The 20136-nt window shown below is 37.1% G+C and overlaps 1 protein-coding gene across 2 annotated transcripts in view; it reads left to right on the top strand.

Annotated features, from left to right (window-relative positions):
* Positions 1-18504, top strand: part of LOC129280812 (trafficking protein particle complex subunit 12-like) — a 35281-nt gene extending 16777 nt beyond the window's left edge. Inside the window, exons 6-14 of one of the 2 annotated variants that reach the window (XR_010296319.1) lie at positions 308-446; positions 2970-3082; positions 4885-4957; positions 8431-8504; positions 9906-10004; positions 13769-13869; positions 15345-15432; positions 16714-17743; positions 18149-18504. Coding sequence is in view for 1 of the 2 variants with exons in the window: in XM_054916819.2 (XP_054772794.2) it covers positions 308-446; positions 2970-3082; positions 4885-4957; positions 8431-8504; positions 9906-10004; positions 13769-13869; positions 15345-15432; positions 16714-16956 (930 nt within the window). In the remaining variant the exon portion in view is untranslated. Of the gene's footprint in view, positions 1-307; positions 447-2969; positions 3083-4884; positions 4958-8430; positions 8505-9905; positions 10005-13768; positions 13870-15344; positions 15433-16713 lie in introns of both variants that reach the window. The other variant, XM_054916819.2, reaches the window with a different exon arrangement.
* The last annotated feature ends 1632 nt before the right edge of the window (positions 18505-20136 follow it).

The raw sequence follows: 20136 nt of genomic DNA, 5'->3' as shown, positions 1-20136 counted from the left end.
GTACAATAACACCTTTTGACATCTTGTACCGACCCCTCACTCTCTCTCTTTCCCCTCCCCCTTTTCTCCAATCCTGTCTGTCTGTCTCTCCTTTTATCACTCTCTGGTCCCCCCCCCCCCCTCCTACCTTTTCTTTCTCCCTCTCTCTCCTCCCTTCCTTTTTTCTTTCTCTCTCTTTCTCCTTTTCTTTCTACTCTCTTCCTCCCTCATTTTTTCTCCCTTCTACTCCCTCCCTCCCTCCTTCCTTTTCTTTCGCCCGCCCCCTCCCCACCCCGTCTCTCTCTCCTTCTCCCATCTATACATGTAGGTATGGTTTACCAGGATTTCAGTGTTGATAAAGCTACAGCAGTTCACCGCAGCAGAACAAGAATTAGATGCGTTTGGTACAATGGATAAACCTGATCTATTCTATGGCTACTACCCAGACCTCTACCCCGGTAGACAAGGTGACTTTCAGAAAGCATTGATTGAGGCCCATTGAAGGGTACTCCAGTCTTTAAAAAATAACTATAAATTAATTAATGTAACACTGCAAAATTTTATCGAAATCAGACGGAGATCAACAAAGTCGTTGAATTTTAAATTTTTGCAATATTTTGCGGGAAAGTCTCATGCATGTCATCATGCGCATTAAGGTGTGCTGATTATGTCATATCTCCACTTTCCCTTTTTATTTTACTGAATGAAATCGTAATTTATAGTTTCATACAAGTGTGTAAAAAGGTTCCCCTTGTATTATTAAGTTGCAGCAATAATTGATATTATGAAGTAAATCAGCAGCTAGCAGATGATTTTGTTACATTCTTGAGGATAAAATAAGTAAACATGATTTCTTTTAGTATAATATGACAAAATAATAAGTTGGGATATAACATCTCTGGAACAAGATGAGATATTTCTCACCCACTGTTGCAATCAAATGCAAATCCCCAAATCAAACTCAATTGTAACCAATCAAAAGTGCACATTTAGAACTTGCAAATGAGGGGATTTTATTCTAAATTGTGAAGATATCCCCATGATGTGTTAAGCAACCAGGGGGGGGGGAGTCTCACAAAGTGTTAAGTGTGACTTAAAGTCACGCTCAAATGCTGACACGCACATGATTTCTAACATTGATGAATACCCAGTAGCGCCATGGACCTAGACACAGAGGGTTATCTACATGTATAAATTGTTACTGGGGGTGCTGTGACCATGCTCAGCACCTCCAGTAACAATAGAACAATCCTCTGCGGACAGGGCATTTAGGAGCGCCTGGCCTCTTAGCATGATTTGACCAATGCGGTGATGTCTTTTATACCATCAGAGGCTGGGAATTTAAGTGTGACTTTAAGTCTTTGTGAAACCCCCCCCCCCCCCCTCCCCGATAGCCACTATTCACCAACAAGTCTTTGAGCCAGTTAGCTATCCCCTTTAGTCGCACCCTTCAAGCATTGTTTGTGGTTCTTTAAAGTAACTTTCCAAAGCTCTTTTAGGGTGCGTTTATGCGCCACTTTTTTACCCTAGAATCATGATTCAAATCATTATTGCGTTTAGTCAAAAGTGAAAATAAACGCCTTTCAAATCACAAACATGAAACACAGAAAAAAGGCGTTTGGAAAGACGTTTCTGTAGAATCACAAATGATTTCTAACATTGATAAATACGCAGTAGCGCCATGGACCTAGCCACAGAGGATTATCTATATATGGTTACTGGGGGTGCTGTGACCATGCTCAGCACCTCCAGTAACAATAGAACAATCCTCTGCGGACAGGGCATTGAGGAGCGCCTGGCCTCTTAGCATGATTTGACCAATGCGGTGATGTCTTTTATACCGTCAGAGGCTGGGAATTTAAGTGTGACTTTAAGTCTTTGTGAAACACCCCCCCCCCCCCCCCCCCCGATAGCCACTATTCACCAACAAGTCTTTGAGCCAGTTAGCTATCCCCTTGAGTCGCACCCTTCAAGCATTGTTTGTGGTTCTTTAAAGTAACTTTCCAAAGCTCTTTTAAGGTGCGTTTATGCGCCACTTTTTTACCCTAGAATCATGATTCAAATCATTATTGCGTTTAGTCAAAAGTGAAAATAAACGCCTTTCAAATCACAAACATGAAACACAGAAAAAAGGTGTTTGGAAAGACGTTTCTGTAGAATCACAAACGAAAAAGGTCGTATAAACACAATAGTGATTTGAATCATGATTCTATGACGTCACTGTGTTGGGCTACTGTGGTTTGACTCTTGCCAATCTCAAGGCACAGGCTATGCTCAGTGTTTGTACATGTGCTATGCATACATTTCTTGTCACATGCAGTTAACTTCATGTTCTGTGTTGGTCATTGCATCGTCCACTGCTTTTTTTTCTTGTGATGTCTTCAACTTCAAGTTCTAGTAATGATCTGGACAGGCAATGATCTCAATTTTTGTCAAGTTTTTTTTTGTCAACAGTGTCAATACGCTGAAGTTCACTTCCGAACACCATTTTTGATAAACCGACAAGATGAATAGAAGTAAACAAAATGAGGTATAATAGACTGAATTCTGGAAGCAAATGATTTATTTTCGAGAGCTGATACACATGCAAAAAGTTGACCTTCCTCTGTCAAATTGCGCACTAGTGATGCGCACTGGATCGGCCCAAATCCTAGGAGAAACAGCATTAGAATGAAGATCGTCTAAATTGTGATTCATGTTCGTGTTTTGAATCATGACTCAAATCATTCTGGCTTGAGGTCGCATAAACACAGCCTTAGGCTTTCCTGATGCCTGTTTCACAAAGCTGTTTGTAGGTTACGAATGACTCTATACGCACGACTGGAACATGATCTCAGGTGATAAAGTCAGCTGTAGACGGATCCGTTGGGGCAAAAAAAGTTCACCAGTCGTGCGTTATTAAAGTCATTTATGGAACACCCATTAGTTGCAAAGCAATCAAAGATTTTGTGTTATCTTTTGATGGTTTGATATCTGTATCTTCTCCACAGGTTCTATAGTGCCTTTTTCATTTCGTTTGATCCATGCCGAGTTAGCTATGCATGTGGGCAAGCACCAATTGTGTTTGGATAGACTCTCTGCCATTTTATCTGTTTGTCAAAAGGTAAGACTCTGAGATTCTTAAATCTTCAAGTTCATTATTTTTGTACTTATCTCAAACTCATATTGTACAACGCCTACATTTACATGTACTTAGCTTGTTTGTACGCGAGCAAATTGGAGGTTGAATGCAGGGGCCGCGGAACGGTTTTCAAAGTGGGGGGGGGGGCTGACCATGCAAAAAATCACAATCGTATGGTTATTTTTACGTTTTTGTACATGGTTTTGGATAAAGGGGGGGCTGAATCCACCCCCCCCCCCCCCCCCCGCTTCCGCGGCCCCTGGAATGTTGAAACATTCGTACTGTTGCACAACTAGCACCCGACGTACCATCCAAAATGTACCGCTGATTCTTATATACCCCCGCCAAACAAAGTTTGAAGGGGGTAAGAATCAGCATTCAGTTGGTCCATTACAAATCTTGCGCTTCAGACTACTCCTTTAATTTTTATCAATTCTCATGAAATTTGGAACACACATTGCTCTTTAGGGTAAAGATGTACATGTACAAGACACATTTTCCACATGTTTGAGAAATTATGTCGCGAGGGTAAGTCAGTATTATGGCAAAAATAAGCTAAAAATCTTGCGTTTTGAGCTACTTCTTTAGGTAAAGATATGCAAGACATATTTTTTGCATGTGGTGGAAATCATGTTGCCATGGTAACAATGTATGGTTGAAAATTGGGTAAATATCTTGCAGTTCAAACTACTTCACCAGCTTTCAACCAATTCTCAGGAAATTTGGCTCACACATTGGTTTTGAGGTAGAGATGTGTCAGACACATTGTTTTTGTCTGTGTCAGAAATATTGTTGCCATGGTAACAATATATTATTGCCAAAAACCCAGGAAAGCTACTTCCTCATTTTTTTTTTTACCATTAATCTTTAAACTTGACACAAGCATTCATCTTAGGTAAAGATCGATGTGCAATATTAATTTTCCAAGTGTGTTTGAAACTGCATTGCCACAGTAAAAACATGTACATCTGTAGGACGGGGGTATTAATCACCTTCAGTGATATTTCTAGTTCTATTCTGAGGTGCTTAGTTGTGGTAATTTGCCTGCAGTTACTAGCAGTATACCTCTTGATACAGTGGTGCTAAAAAAATAGTGAACCCCCACCAGAAAATGAACATATCCAGGCCTCTACAAAAAATATTTCATCGCTTGCCCTGACAGACAAATGATGAAAAAATTTGCTTGCCCGATAGAAAAAACTGCTAGCCCAACTTTTTTTATAATTCTTTTGCTCTTAATTATTCTTTTATGACGGTACTACACTTAATTTTAAAGGTCATGAGAAATAACAAATGAGAATCATGTAGTAAACTCACATAGGTCTGTAAGTCTGTTTTCAGCAATGTTATAACATAGATTCTTATATTGCCCTCATAGACATGGATCTGCTCATTTTTACTCAGTTTGACTAATAGCTTCTCTCAAACTACCTTTGGAGCTGTAAGAATAAGTCACTGCCGAACGTGATGACAAAAATCGCCAATAGTCTGAGGACTCATTATTTACTCGTTTTGGAACGATCACCAAAAATGTTTCAAACCTCACAGAGACTTAGACAAATGATTCCCTGGAATTGTCAATTGAGGCACACACCAGCTTTGAATATTAAAATCAATATTTTGATAAATTTCTTAGGATAAGTTTATGATTTAAATACGCTCATTTAAGTCTGATACCCAGTATTAAGTAAATACACAGAGAACATTACTCTTGGAAACACCCACATTGCATGTGATTGCTTGATGATTGATATTATTATATGAAATTATTTTGTTTTTGATAGATTCTTCAGAATCTCAGAGATGGGAAGTCAGAGTATGGACGATCTATAGAGCTCTCGGAAGAGAATAGAAAAGGTAAAAACCTATTTCGTGTACATTATGAGCAATGTGACCAAAAGATGGCATTGTTTACTTAATGAGCTTTGGGTGGTGTTAAGAGTTTTTTCCTTCCATGAGTTGAATAATCGCCCAATACAAATAATTTTTTGTAAAAGAACATGTTTACCTTTTTCATTAATTTGATAAGATTTCAGTGGTCCCTCTAAAGGTATTGAAAACGATGGTGTAAATGTGTTTTAAACGTGAAATCTGTATTACGAAAAATTAAGCGCCATTATCGTGTATCATACATGTGATTTCATATCAAGTAAGAAATCTTGAAAGATGTATCATTGTTTTACATTACAGTATATTAGATTGGTATTTCAAGATAGAGAAAATTAGAAACCTTAAATAATACATTTATGAATTTTTGCTAAATACACAATTTGCATTCGATTTGTACATGAATTCACGGTTTTGAGCAGTTTTGGGTCTGACATTCACTTACATAATGTTGCGGAATTTCATAACCACGTACTCAGGTCACAAATTTGGTCTCAAAAGTTGCGGGAGATTTGAAAATAAAAAGTCAGCAAGCGGCGCGGTTGAAAAATCTCGCGCGGCGGTTTTATCGTGAAAAATGTAGAGTGGGGCGGAATCCCCCCGGGCCTTTTAGGGTTAAGCTGTGGTTCAACTTTGGATAGCCAATCGTGACATAAAGCTCTGATGGTGGAGGTGTAATTAATCAGCTCATTTAACTCCCAAATCATTCTTAACCCTAAAAGGCCAAGGGGGGATGGAATTCGTCCCCTCCATATTTTTCGCGATTAATCCGCCGCACAAAATTTTTGATCGTGCCGTTCACTGACTATTTACTTTCAAGTCTCGCGCAACTTTTGAGACCAAATTTGCGATACCCAGGTACGCGGTTACGAAATCACGCAACATTATGTAAGTGCATATCAGACCCAAAATTGCTCAAAAATGTGAATTCATGTACAAATTCAATGCATATTGTGTATTTAAGCAAAATTCATACATGTATCATTATTTCTACTTTTACTGATTAATTAATTTTGTCTTGTTTATGATCAGAATTAAGTCTGCAACAATTTCCATAAAAAAACAATAAAAAACGAAAAATAAAAAAACAAAGAAATACATAAGAAATAAAAAAACAATAAAATACATAAGAAAAATTTGCGATACCAATTTTTTTAATGTACATTTGATCAGAATCCTACAAAGAGTCTGTGAATAAAAAAGTAGCAATTTTGGGCCATAATAAGTTAATTAGAGCAAATGTTTTATTTCATGCATGAATTAGCATAATTAATTCCTTTAAAAAGATCTAATTTTTCAGAAAAATTAATCATACAGCCTTGTAGATTTTATCGCATATTACCACTGTGCTAATTTTCGCGACGTTCGTGCGAGATCTCAGGTGGGGGGCAGAATCCGCCCCCCCCCCCCCCTCGGCTGTGTGATGGGTCCAAATAACCCGGCTCTTTTAGGGTTAAAGGACAAGTCCACCCCAACAAAAAGTTGATTGGAATAAAAGGAGAAAAATAAAACGAGCATAACACTGAAAATCTCATCAAAATCGAATGTAAAATAAGAAGGTTATGATATTTTAAAGTTTCGCTTAATTTCACAAAACAGTTATATATGCACATCCTGGTAGGTATGCAAATTAGGCAACCGATGACGCTTTTGTATTTTGTTATATATGAAATATGGAATATTTTAATTTTCTCATTGTCATGAGAAACAAAGTTTTATTCCTTCCTGATTATGTGGAATTACCAACATTTTGTGGCTCAACCAAGAGGGTCCGTAATGTAACATCTGTGAAAATTAAAATATTGTATAATTCAAGCAATAAAATACAAAAGAAATTGTGAGTGACATCATCAACTCTCTCATTTGCATATCACTGAGTTGTACATATATCTGTTTTGTGAAAAATAAGCAAAAGTTGAAAATGTCATAACTTTCTTATTTTACATCCGATTTAGATGAAATTTTCTGCTTTATTCTTGTTTGATTTTTCTCTATTGATTCAAATCAAGTTTTTCCGCAAGTATAAATAAGATCAGTGGCGGACGCAGACCAACGTCATACAATGAAAGTATCCGGCCCATGCATAAACCTAATAGAGTCGCTTTTGTCCCCAGACAATTGGGTCGGAGAAATGCATTTAATTCGGATATGTTGGATCTGCGCCTGAATAAGATAGTTGCCTTCACCATTAAATAGTAAAAGAAAAGGAGTACTGTAGTAAACAGAAGTAGCATACAATGTATTAGCAAAATGTTGATGTTTTGCTCCCCATAATTTTAGCATATACATGTACTTAGACTATGGTCTATAAAGTTAAACTGACTTCAGATTATGTTATGTCATAGACTTGTCAATGTCAATAACAAACATACATATACACTACTTCAAATGCATTTTCCACTGCAGATACTCATACCGTTTTATTTAATTCAAACTTTTGATGGTAGGAAATCTGAAACAAAAAAAATTGTTGTAACAAGAATGTTTTAAAGCCATTTACTCTGATATACTTTAGTCAGGAGGGCATCTTTATGGATCCTAGTAAACAGCAACGAGGTTTCTAAAATGTTGCAAACAGTTTTAATGCCTTTAACCCTAAAATGGCCGGGGGGGTTGAATCAACCCCCCCTCAACAGTTTCTGCGATCATTCCGCCGCGTGAATTTTTTTGACCGCGCCACTCGCAGAGTTTATACTTTAAAGACTCGCGCATCTTTTGAGACCAAATTTATGACACCCGGGTACGCGGTTTCAAAATTACACAACATTTCGTAAGTGCATGTCAGACCAAAAATTGTTCCAAAACGTGATTTTGTGTACAAAGTCAATGCAAATTGAGTTTTCTCATCTTATTCATAAAGATATGATTATTTTTACTTTAAACAGCTGAAAGCAATTGAATTTAACATAATTATGCTTCAAAAAGGTTGTGTAATAAATCTGGTGAAAAAAACAAAGAAAAACAAAAGGTTGAAAAACACAGAAATACATAAGAAATTCATAAAACAATAAAATACATAAGAAATTGATTTCCAAACCGAACTTTTTTTCAATTACCATTTTTAAGAATGCTACAAAGAATATTTTTACCAAAAATTAGCATTCTAGGAGCTTTATTTAGTGAATTAGAGCAAAAAGTATGATTTATGCATAAATAAGCATAATTAATTCATATAAAATAAAATCTCATTATTTTGGAAAATGTTACCATACAGCCTTGTAGATTACATCGCACACTACCAGTGTGCAAATTTTTGCGGCGCTCTCGCGATCGGCGGCCGAGATCTCAGGGGGGGGGGGTTGAATCAACCCCCCCCCCCCCCCCCCCCCCCTGGCCACAGAACAGCCAAAAAAGCCCGGCCTAGTTCACATATGACATTGGATAAATACAACTTGATATGAAGTGATAATTGTCTTTATTTTTTTTCTTGTTTACATTTGCAGCATCTTTGGTTTTGTGGGAAAGTAGACAAATTCGAGTTCTTCATTCAGTAGGAAACTGCCTAGTCAGTATGAAGGTATGGTTTTCTTCTTGAGTCATATCACTAATGAGAAACTACCTTTTTGGTAAAAAGTATGCAAATAATGCACATTGTCGAGGGCGTTGGTAAGAATATAATGCACACGGTACATGTAGCATTGGAACAGTTCTAACATGCGCAAGGTATAGTCAAGGGCATATGGAATGTGTCAATGGTATTGGTAACAAGTGTTAAATTAGTCTAATGCTGGAGCAAAATGGTATGTAACATATTGTATTTTTGATGTGGATCTTTGTTATTTTGATAAAACTATCCTCATCTAAAAACCATGACTAGTCATTTGAACTAGTCATTAGTACCAGTTATTGGCAAACTTTCCTGTGAGCTAAAATGATTGACTCTTCTCATCATGCATTTTAGCCAAGATTAGGATAATTGTCACCATTTTATGGTTTAGACTACCGGTATGTCACTTCAAGTGCTAGTCAATGTCTGTGTGATATTCAAATTTCTCCTCTTTTTTTCGCTATTAGTTGTTTGCTTTTTTTTTTTGGGGGGGGGGGTTCATGACATTTAAAGTCCAAGTTAACTTAATATGCAAGTTTTATTCATATCTATGGTTCCCAGCCCATCAGGGAAAATTGTTTTACTTTTATCCAGTCGGAAAAATCAGGGAAATTGATTTTGAAAATACCTCAAATCAGGGAAAATGCCGCAAATGAGGGAAAAGTCAGGGAATTTTGATCAGCCCAAGAGACGACAGCACGATAGTCAGACTCTGGTATATTTTGTTGCATATCAAAACAACATCCATTAAATGACTGGTTATGGTGGTACTAATCAGTTTTACATCATTGTTTTATACTGAAAATACATGTAATTCACTGCAACAACTTAGAAAACATGCAAAACTTGGAATGGGTTTGAATAATTATCAGGGTACCTTAAAACTTCATCAGGGAATTTTGTTTTCTTGAAAAGCTGGGAACTCTGATATCTTTTAAGCAAATACTAGATCTTTGAGCAGTTACTTCAAGTTCTATGTTGCTCTTATGTCAATTATTCTTTAAAAAGTTGCATTAATTCATTTTTTTGTTCCTTGCATGCTTGCCTATTCTTTTACTGAAGCAATGGCTTTCAATCAACTGCTATTTCAATACATTTGATCCATTGTGTCTCCCATGGGGATTACTTGTACTTTAGAGAAATTCCATGAAATATTTATGTACAACTCCCGCCCCTCCCCTTCCAAATATTACTGTAATTTATGATCTACTCAAGCAATTATACTTTGAGAGCAAAAACCTTTTCTTATAAAGCACAATAGGGGACAAATTATTTCAGGATGTTTCTGGTACTGGGATTGGGTTTACATACTTTGTTGATTTAACTTTTGTGGATTGATATTCTCACTCTCTCATCCCCCCCCCCCCCCAGGAGTACATGCAAGCAGTGAATGTGTTCAAGTCATTGGTAAAGAAAGAACCAGAGAATGAAATCAACATCATGAGTGGTATTGCCAGGGTCTATCTTCAGGTGATTCTTATACATGTACATGTAGTTAGTTTGTGTCAACTTGGTCTACTAGCGGATAGTCTAATTGCAGTCTGGTCCAATCATTACATGGTCTAATACTCAACTGATCTAGATGGTCTATAATTTCACTTCTTGTTATTATTCTGGATTTTGTCAAAATGAAAATTCAGTCCATATAACAGTTCATGTAATCATATACATGTAAACCCCTCAAAAAAAAGTTTGGAAATCTGTGTTTGGCCATTAATTTCTCCAAATTCCCAATGTTACACAATGCATATTTAACATCATTTAAAAGATCATTTAATTCTTTTTAAAATGATACCATGCTTGTTATGATCATGCCATCACGAAAAGAGCAGGATTCAAAAGTGTTGGATGAGGTCTGAATTGAAAAGCTTCAAAACGAGCCAAAAAAATTGGAAATCTGAGTTTGGCCATTCATTTCTCCCAACTCCCAATTTTAAACAGTGCATAATTGATATCATTCAAAAGATCATATAATTTTCTTTAAAATGATACCATGCTTGTTATGATCATGCCATCACGAAAATAGCAGGATTCAAAAGTGTTGGATGAGGTCTGAATTGAAAAGCTGCAAAACAAGCAGAAATAGTCATGTAGGGTCAATACAGAACATTACTCTTTTGTCTGTGTTAATAGAGATGAAAATCCATTCAAATCAAGCCCCTGCTTTTTCATTTTTGTCTCACCTGCATAGCAGTGTGAGACTGTTATAATAGGCGCCGCTTTTCCGACGGCGGCGGCGTCAACACCAAATCTTAACCTGAGGTTAAGTTTTTGAAATGACAGCATAACTTAGAAAGTATATGGACTTAGTTCATGAAACTTGGCCATAAGGTTAATCAAGTATTACTGAACATCCTGCCTGAGATTCATGTCACATGACCAAGGTCAAAGGTCATTTAGGGTCAATGAACTAAGACCATGTTGGGGGAATCAACATCAAAATCTTAACCTAAGGTTAAGTTTTTGAAATGTCATCATAACTTAGAAAATATATGGACCTAGTTCATGAAACTTGGACATTAGGTTAATCAAGTATCACTGAACATCCTGCATGAGTTTCACGTCACATGACCAAGGTCAAAGGTAATTTAGGGTCAATGAACTTTGGCCGAATTGGGGGTATCTGTTGATTTACCATCATAACTTTGAATGTTTATGGATCTAATTCATGAAACTTGAACATAATAGTAATCAAGTATCACTGAACATCCTGTGCAAGTTTCAGGTCACATGATTAAGGTCAAAGGTCATTTAGGATCAATGAACTTTGGCCAAATTGGGGGTATTTGTTGAATTACCATCATAACTTTGAAAGTATATTGGTCTAGTTCATTAAACTTGGACATAAGAGTAATCAAGTATCACTGAACATCCTGTGCGCATTTCAGGTCACATGACCAAGGTCAAAGGTCAATGAACTTTGGCCGAATTGGGGTATCTGTTGAATTACCATCATAACTTTGAAAGTTTATGGATCTGATTCATGAAACTTGAACATAAGAGTAGTCAAGTATCACTGCACATCCTCTGCGAGTTTCAGGTCACATGGTCAAGGTCAAAGGTCATATAAGGTCAATGAACTTTGGCCAAATTGGGGGTATTTGTTGAATTACCATCATATCTCTGTAAGTGTATTGGTCTGGTTCATAAAGCGTGGACATAAGAGTAACCAAGTATCACTGAACATCTTGTGCGAGTTGTAGTAGGTTTCAAAGTCAGCACTGCTGCTATATTGAATCGCGTGATGCAGGTGAGACCGCCAGAGGCATTCCACTTGTTTATGTTTTGTTGTGGTTTATGTAGTGATGGTTCTGTGAGATAACATGATTTGAGTCGTGGTTTGAAATACCCACGCATGTTTGTTATGTGTTTGCTTCCATGTTAATGTTGATGTTAAGTTGCATGAAAACAAAATAAACCGCTGAGAAACTCACTCATCACCACAGAAAAAAGAGCAGTGACTTTCAATATTGTGTCACTTTGCAACTGTTGCATTTTGGCCTTGCCCCACATTTCAAGGCACTGCACCTCCATGTGAACCATAATCATATCATGCAGGGTATCATTTTAAAGAGATTTAAATGATCCATTCATTGATATTAATTACGAATTGATATTTACCAAAACAGAGGAGGAATTTTCGATCAAAGTCAAAAGAAACCGCTGAGAAACTTACTCATCACCACGGAAAAAAGAACAGTGACTTTCAATATTGTGTCATTTTGCAACTTTTGAATTTTGACCTTGCCCCACATTTCAAGGCACTGCACCTCCATGTGAACCATAATCATATCATGTAGGGTATCATTTTAAAGAGAATTAAATGGTCTATTTATTGATATTGATTACACACTGATATTTACTAAAACTAAGGAGGGATTATCGATCAAACTCGGATTTCCAAATTTTTTTTGAGGAGTTTAGATTAGATGGTGTTAGACCAAACAGATGTTGGACGAAATGGATATAGCCTTGCTGAAAATTAGAAGAAATAATTGTAAATTGGCCATGTGGCAAATAGAACAAATGCTTTAACTGGTTGTAGATGAATTAAGATTAGACCATGTGGGACGAAACCGAATTGAAATTAGACAAAGTGGGTGTAGACCAAGTGGTATTTTACCTCTTGATTTACATATCTTTCCTAAATTCTTATTCATGCAGAATAGATTCTTAGCAAGCATTTCTAAACAACACAATGCAAGGGTTAGCGATATTGATAATTATTCACAAAATGGATGATATTCACAAATCGATTTTTAAAGATGATGTGCTGTGGACAGATGAAGGCCTTATGTGCCTAAAGGTGCTGATGGTGATTGTCATAATTGGTGATGCTGCTGATGATGATGGCAATGTTGATGATGGTGATGATGATGAGTTATAAAAATGGTGATAGTGTATTGATGATTGTGATAAGGGTGATGATGGAAATGGTGTGATGGTGTTTATGAATGTGATGATAATGATGACGACGACGCTGGTGATGGTGATAACAATGTTTGTGATAGTAATCACGATGAAGATGGCAATGTTAATGATGATGAGGATGAGTTATAAAAATGGTGATAGTGTATTGATGATTGTGATAAGGGTGATGATGGAAATGGTGTGATAGTGTTTAAGAATGTGATGATGATGATGATGTTGATGAGGAGGATGATGAGGGTGGTGATGATGATGATGATGATGGAGGAGATGGTGATGATGAGGAGGATGATGATGAGTTATAAAAATGGTGATAGTGTATTGATGATTGTGATAAGGGTGATGATGGAAATGGTGTGATAGTGTTTAAGAATGTGATGATGATGATGATGTTGAGGAGGAGGATGATGAGGGTGGTGATGATGATGATGATGATGGAGATGGTGATGATGAGGAGGATGAGGATGAGTTATAAAAGTGGTGATAGTGTATTGATGATTGTGATAAGGGTGATGATGGAAATGGTGTGATAGTGTTTATGAATGTGATGATGATGATGATGATGAAGGAGGATGATGATGACGACGGTGGTGATGGTGATAACGATGTTTGTGATAGTAATGACGATGAAGATAATGGTGGTGATGATGAATGATATTGACAAGATTTTGATGAGGATTCAGAAGACAATGGTGATAAAATTTGATGATGATACATATGATGATTTATATTGACAATTCTGTCTCAGCTCTGTTGCTATAGTATTGCTATTATGCTAAAACCTTATTTGTTTTACCCCCCTGTAGCTTGGTGACTTGAAGTCTGCCCAAGATGTGTACAGTGAGATTGAGAAGAAGATTACCGCTGCTGGGTCTTCGGTCAAAAATGCTAGAATACATATCAACAGGTCAGCATATTCCCATTATGTGAATCCACTACCCCTATCCGTAAAACATATCAGTTGTTACAATGAAATACTTGTATTGGCTTTATTTTTTTGTTATTTTAATTTCATGTTTGATTTTTTTTTTACTTACATTTAAGAAGACATCTTTTGTTTGTAGTTACCTGTAGCTGGTTCCACTGATTTGATTTTATTAGTTATGTAGTTTCCAGATCTTATCACAATTCTGTGGTGAGCAATTAAAATTCATTTCCCCATGACAATTGCAGGCATGAAAATTCTCCGCGTTTCCGCGGATTTCCGCGTTTTTTGTTTGCTGAATTTCCATTTTTTTTACTCCTAAAATCCGCGTTTTAATTTCTGATTTTTAGCGCTGAAATGTTTTAGCATATCTTACGTGTTATATGACGTTCGGCCTTTACAACGATTGCGCAGGAATCTCTTATCTAGCACATCTCAACTCTACACGTGTATTTCGCGGTGTGTTTTACGTTTCTGTGCATGCAGTGCAGCAGTGGTGTGCTTGCAATCGCTGGGGGCAACCCGGCGCGCCGGGCATGCAGCAACCGGGCGCGCATATCATATCGGACCGGTGGAAGACCGATAAAGAAGCTGAATGTGCTCGCAGAGATTTGTGACGTGACATGGAATTTTCATGACGCATTTATAATTCGCGAATATTAATTTGCTTATTATGGTAAGACTGATTAAATTGGTAAATGACTTAAGTTGATTACCGTAAACCGGGGTGACTTTGGACAGTTTAGATATGTGATGATAGGGGGATATGTGAATAATTAAATGGCTCGTTTCATTATTTACATAGGCCTATCCTTTATCATAAAATATTATCTTTTTAAAAACTGTCCAAAGTCACCCCGGTTTATGGTACTTGATTTTTTAGTATTTTTTAGTTTTTTTTAATTGAATTTTGGACAAAAAATCCATATAAATACTCTTCATTACAATCATTCAACTCAAACAGGTTTTTGGAGTTGTAAAATTGATAAAACCCAGGAGCTTCCGGGGGCGTTGCCCCCTGGACCGCCACCGGGGCGTTGCCCCTGGACCCCACCAGCAGCGAGTGGCAAGCCGCTCGCCCACCGTCTTGTCAACGACATTTCCAAAACCCTTTCAGCTTTTTTTTTCATACCCAATTTTCATGCCTGCAATTGAAGATATTGGCTCGTTCTTCTCATTTGAATGTGTTAGTGTTTTTTTTGGCAGTTCTTTAATCACAACTCTGGGATCAGCTAATAACATGCAAAATCCCTTTCCCTTAAAAGCAGACAGTTGGTTAAATATTCAGGATCTTGCTTTCAAAGGAATGCATGAGTGAGTGAGCGAGCGAGCGAGTTTAAAATTTGCTCTTGGTCTCATGGAATGACTAAATGAATGAGCAAGTTTTAAGTTGTTTTTTTTCTTTTGGACTGAACGAATGAAAGAGTTCACATGTAAATTTTGTTCTTTTTTTGCAGAGGTTTCCTGAAAGTAGCCCAGAATCAGTATGCAGACGGCTACAAGCATTTCAATGAAGCACTCAAGATAGACCCTACAAACTTCATGGTTTGTACAAATCTCCTTCCAATAATTAATGCTAGGGCAAGGGCGGAAATCTGTCTCCAAAAGTAGGGGGGACCAGTGGCTGGAAAATTTGACAAGCAAAAAAAAAAGGTTATCACCCCAAATGTAAGGTAATTTCGACCAAAATATATTTGACAAGCAAAAAACGTTATCACCCAATAAGTAAGGTTCATCTTGTCCAAAATACATGTTTAGGGTTAAGGTTATTTCATTTTCTTTCTTTCCATCATAAAAGACCGAAAATAGTAGGGGGACATTTGATATTGTGTCCCCCTACTATTTTGGGTGGGGGGGACGTGTGTCCCCCTGGGATTTCCGCCCATGTGCTAGGGACACATGTTTGCGTGTAGTGCTGGGCTCAATATCCGCAGCTGGACCCCTAAATGCACATCATATTTTCAGAGTAGCAGTCATACTATTGGTTATCTAGGTAGTGATTAGCTCATATAAAACAAGTAATGTGTGAACTGGACTGGTGATGTAGTGAATGGCAGACTCAGCAGGTGTTGGGTGTGCAAGCAACAGCATGACAATACACATGCATACAAACTAGAATGAGCTCGTGTGAAGGAAATAATACAAAAATAAAGCAAAGGATGCACTAGAAAAAGGCCATTATATCTTACACTTTGTTACAAGATTTTCAAAAAATAGAGAACTCATGAGCCACAAGCGTTGGTCTATCTGATCTCTATCTTGGTATATTTTACTGTACCATATTGAGTGTCACTGTGTATGCAGGGACGGATCCAGAAAAAAAGGGGGTTTTCACCTAAAATTGAAGGTCATTTTGTCCATGGACAATTTGGCAAGCAAAAAAAAAAGGTCCTCACTTTCAAAGGGGGGCACACTTGGGTAAAAACTGTATATTTACATTAAAATTTTTATTATGGCTCTCAAAAGAGGGGCAACGGCTTTGCTCCCCTCTCCCCCTTGGATCCGCCACACTGTGTGTACGCCTGTATTTGAGCAATAAGCAGCTAACAACACGCCAAATGTACAAAGGCATGACTGTAGCTTAAAAGAATGGGCAAGGTCTCGATGGGGTGGGACAAGTCATAAAGTTTTAACCTTTGCTTGGCTTGTTGGTCCATGCACTTTGTAGTTTGATTCTGCTTCCCTTCTTCTTTGTTTGATTTGGCGGCAACCAGTCAAAAAATGACAATTTTTGCCACTGCTTTTCGGAGTGTTTGTTTTTCTTTGAGTTGTTTTCCCTTTAATACCTTTATTCTTTCTCTTCTCTTTGCCATTTATATTCTGTAGGCCATCAACAATGTCTCAGTATGCTGCCTGTACCTGGGCAAACTAAAGGAGGCGCTCTCACTTCTTGAGAACCTCGTGAACAAAGATAGCAGCGAGTTCTTAGACGAGTCTCTCATCTTCAATCTCTGCACACTTTATGAACTAGAGTCCTCAAAGAGCATCGTCAAGAAACAGAATCTTCTAAGTCTTGTTAGTAAGCATAAGGGGGATGGGTTTAATGTCAGTTGTCTTAAAATGCCATAGCTCGTCCCCAGTGTAAAGCAAAACTTGTGTATGAAGTCTGCTTGATGGAAAAAGATCGTCAGAGGCATGGCCAGTATTCTAAGGTCTTGTTTCACATTGGCCATTGTCTAAACTCTCTGTGCTTATTCTTTTCCATATCCTTGCCTCAAGTTGGTTTTATTCACTCAAGCAATTGATATATGACCTGTAGGAATTGATTGAAAATCACTCAATCCTTGTCCAGATATGAAGTGACAGAGCAAATAAAGTTTAGGGCATACTCTACGATCCGTTCGCAATTCAATTTTAGGGGGGAAAATCGTAATAGCATTTTGATATGAAGATTCCAAACTGTTAAATATTAGCAATCAAAGTTCTGAATAGTAGTATGAATACTAAAATAAAAATATAATTCTCTTGCCGTGCACCCTGGAAGACTAACAGCTCAATTCTAAATCATAGTGGTGTCATGGTCATATTTGGAATGGGCTACATTGGGAGCCAATATGGACTTTTTTTCTACCACACGACTTTGCAGTAAAGTAGAATTTAGGTCCTAGTATTCTTAACATTCATCGTGATCTTCAAATAAGATGAATATAATTGAACTGTCATATTTAATGAAAAATGTATTTGTTGAAAAATTGGTTCACAGATGGGTCGTACAGTGGGTGCACAAGTCTGAACAGGACTTTATTTTAATGAAGAGTGCAATATTTATATAATATTGACTGGCTTCAAAGGAAATGTGTATGGTATCTGCCGAAATTCAACACCAGTCAATATAATATAAACTTCAACTATATGTGTAAAGGCCACCGCACACCTTACGACTGTTCGCGATCCAATTTTGGAACAAATCGCATGTTGCTCATTTTCTAAAAATGTGAATGGAACATATCATTTTCTTTGAGGTTTAAATTAATTGAAAGAATACTAACATAACCATTTTGATATATTGCAGGCCTTTATTTCGGAGTAAAGGCCAAATTAGTTTCAGATCGTGGCCAATCGTACTACTGCTATGACGTCATTACGACTAGATATTATATTCTCTTTTATTCTAAGAAGGATGATAACATAGTCACAGATTTGATCATAGGTATTCGTACGATGATTTATAACATTACACAGTAAGATATTCCAAGTCTCAATATTAGCATCAAATTCTACAACATTTTATTCTGAAATCGGGTCGCAGACCAGTCGTAAGGTGTGCGGTCGCCTTAATTCAAGCTATTATTTGGAGCAATTTTTATGCAGGTTTGTCTGTTGGTACTTCTGAGTTTAGGTTTTTCATGAAGTAATCCAAGCAAAGTAATTGTGACGTAAATCGTTACCAAACTCAGTGGCACGCACATACACTAACACGTACATAATCTTGGGCTTGATCGGCAGGGGTATATGGATATCATAATCATGGAATGATAATTTAGTAGGAAAATAACAAATATTGCAGATGGGTGTATGAATATCATGGTTATCAGTCATAAAGGTGAGCTGTGGCTGGGCCGTTGTGACACATTTTTTTGTTGAGTTACATAATAAAGCAGACAAAATATGCGTCAATATCTTGTCTCTTTTATGCCTCATTCAGGTCGCGGGGGGGGGGGGGGGCCACTTACATTGACGAGTGGATACCATGCATGACCAAAAAACAAGTAAAAAGGACGCCTTTTTCAAAATAGGGCATGTTACGTACATACATGTAACATAATAAGGGTGTAAAAACACTAAAATAATAAAAAAAGGGTATCTATTTCGCTAGGAAAGCTACATGTTTAGGATCAAATTTGCAAGGGTATAAAATAGACTAGTAAATAAACTAATGTACTTTTTGCCCCATAGTCAACACTACGTGTTTAGAGTCCGATTTGTGCGAGTTGGGGAGGTGGGCCGTACTAACCCAATGATGTAGGTAAAGGTAAAACCAACCTCCGTGAAATATAAAAATATCGCTGTACTTGTTTAGGGGTTCAATTCAGGGAATACTTTCCAAGGGTATTGTTTTGTTTCCAATGCTTGTTAAGGGTGGGGTTTCACACGCCAATACTTGTTAAGGGGTGCATTTTCAGAATATGGAAAATACGTGTCTAGGATGCTTTTCGAGACCCCATGGTCGCGCATGGTATCCACTCATCAATAGATGGCCCCCCCCCCCACCCGGGATTCAGGTAATGCATGTAATTACTCATAGATGATATTTTTATTTCGATGTGCGTTTATTACGTGTTTAGCCAAAGAGCTCGAATGTGATTGTCAATAGCATTAGAAAGGAGTCGTAAGTTGAGAGAGTGAATGAAGGTGAAAGAAAACTTTTATAATTTTTAATTCATAATTTATTGGCATATGTATAATTATAGTATCAATTTATGTACATAAAGTCATATTGTATCTATTAACAGTAGCAAAGACAACTCAAAGACAAATTAATTTCCCCATAAATCTTCTAGAATAAATTTCCTTACACAAGGATGAATTTAAAACAATCCTCAAAACCCATAGGTCAAAGAACATGAATTCTGACATGTTTTTGAAGTTTAAAAAATAAGATTTTAACCCTAAAATGGCCGGGGGGGGTTGAATCAACCCCCCCTCAACATTTTCTGCGATCATTCCGCCGCGCGAAATTTTTTGACCGCGCCACTCGCAGAGTTTATACTTTTAAGTCTCGCGCATCTTTTGAGACCAAATTTACGATGCCCGAGTACGCGGTTCCGAAATTACGCAACATTTTGTAAGTGCATGTCAGACCAAAAATTGTTCCAAAACGTGATTTTGTGTACAAAGTCAATGCAAATTGAGTTTTCTCATCTTATTCATAAAGATATGATTATTTTTACTTTAAACAGCTGAAAGCAATTGATTTTAGCATAATTATGCTTCAAAAAGGTTGTGCAATAAATCTGGTGAAAAAAACAAAGAAAAACAAAAGGTTGAAAAACAAAGAAATACATAAGAAATTCATAAAACAATAAAATACATAAGAAATTGATTTCCAAACCGAAGTTTTTTTCAATTGCCATTGTTAAGAATGCTACAAAGAATATTTTTACCAAAAATAAGCATTCTAGGAGCTTTATTTAGTGAATTAGAGCAAAAAGTATGATTTATGCATAAATTAGCATAATTAATTCATATAAAATAAAATCTCATTATTTTGGAAAATTTTACCATACAGCATTGTAGATTACATCGCAC

This window comes from Lytechinus pictus, chromosome 17 (genome assembly GCF_037042905.1).
Source record: "Lytechinus pictus isolate F3 Inbred chromosome 17, Lp3.0, whole genome shotgun sequence".
Taxonomy (NCBI): Eukaryota; Metazoa; Echinodermata; class Echinoidea; order Temnopleuroida; family Toxopneustidae; genus Lytechinus; species Lytechinus pictus.
The sequence above is the reverse complement of the archived record's forward strand: the minus strand, read 5'-3'. Positions and strand labels throughout refer to the sequence as shown.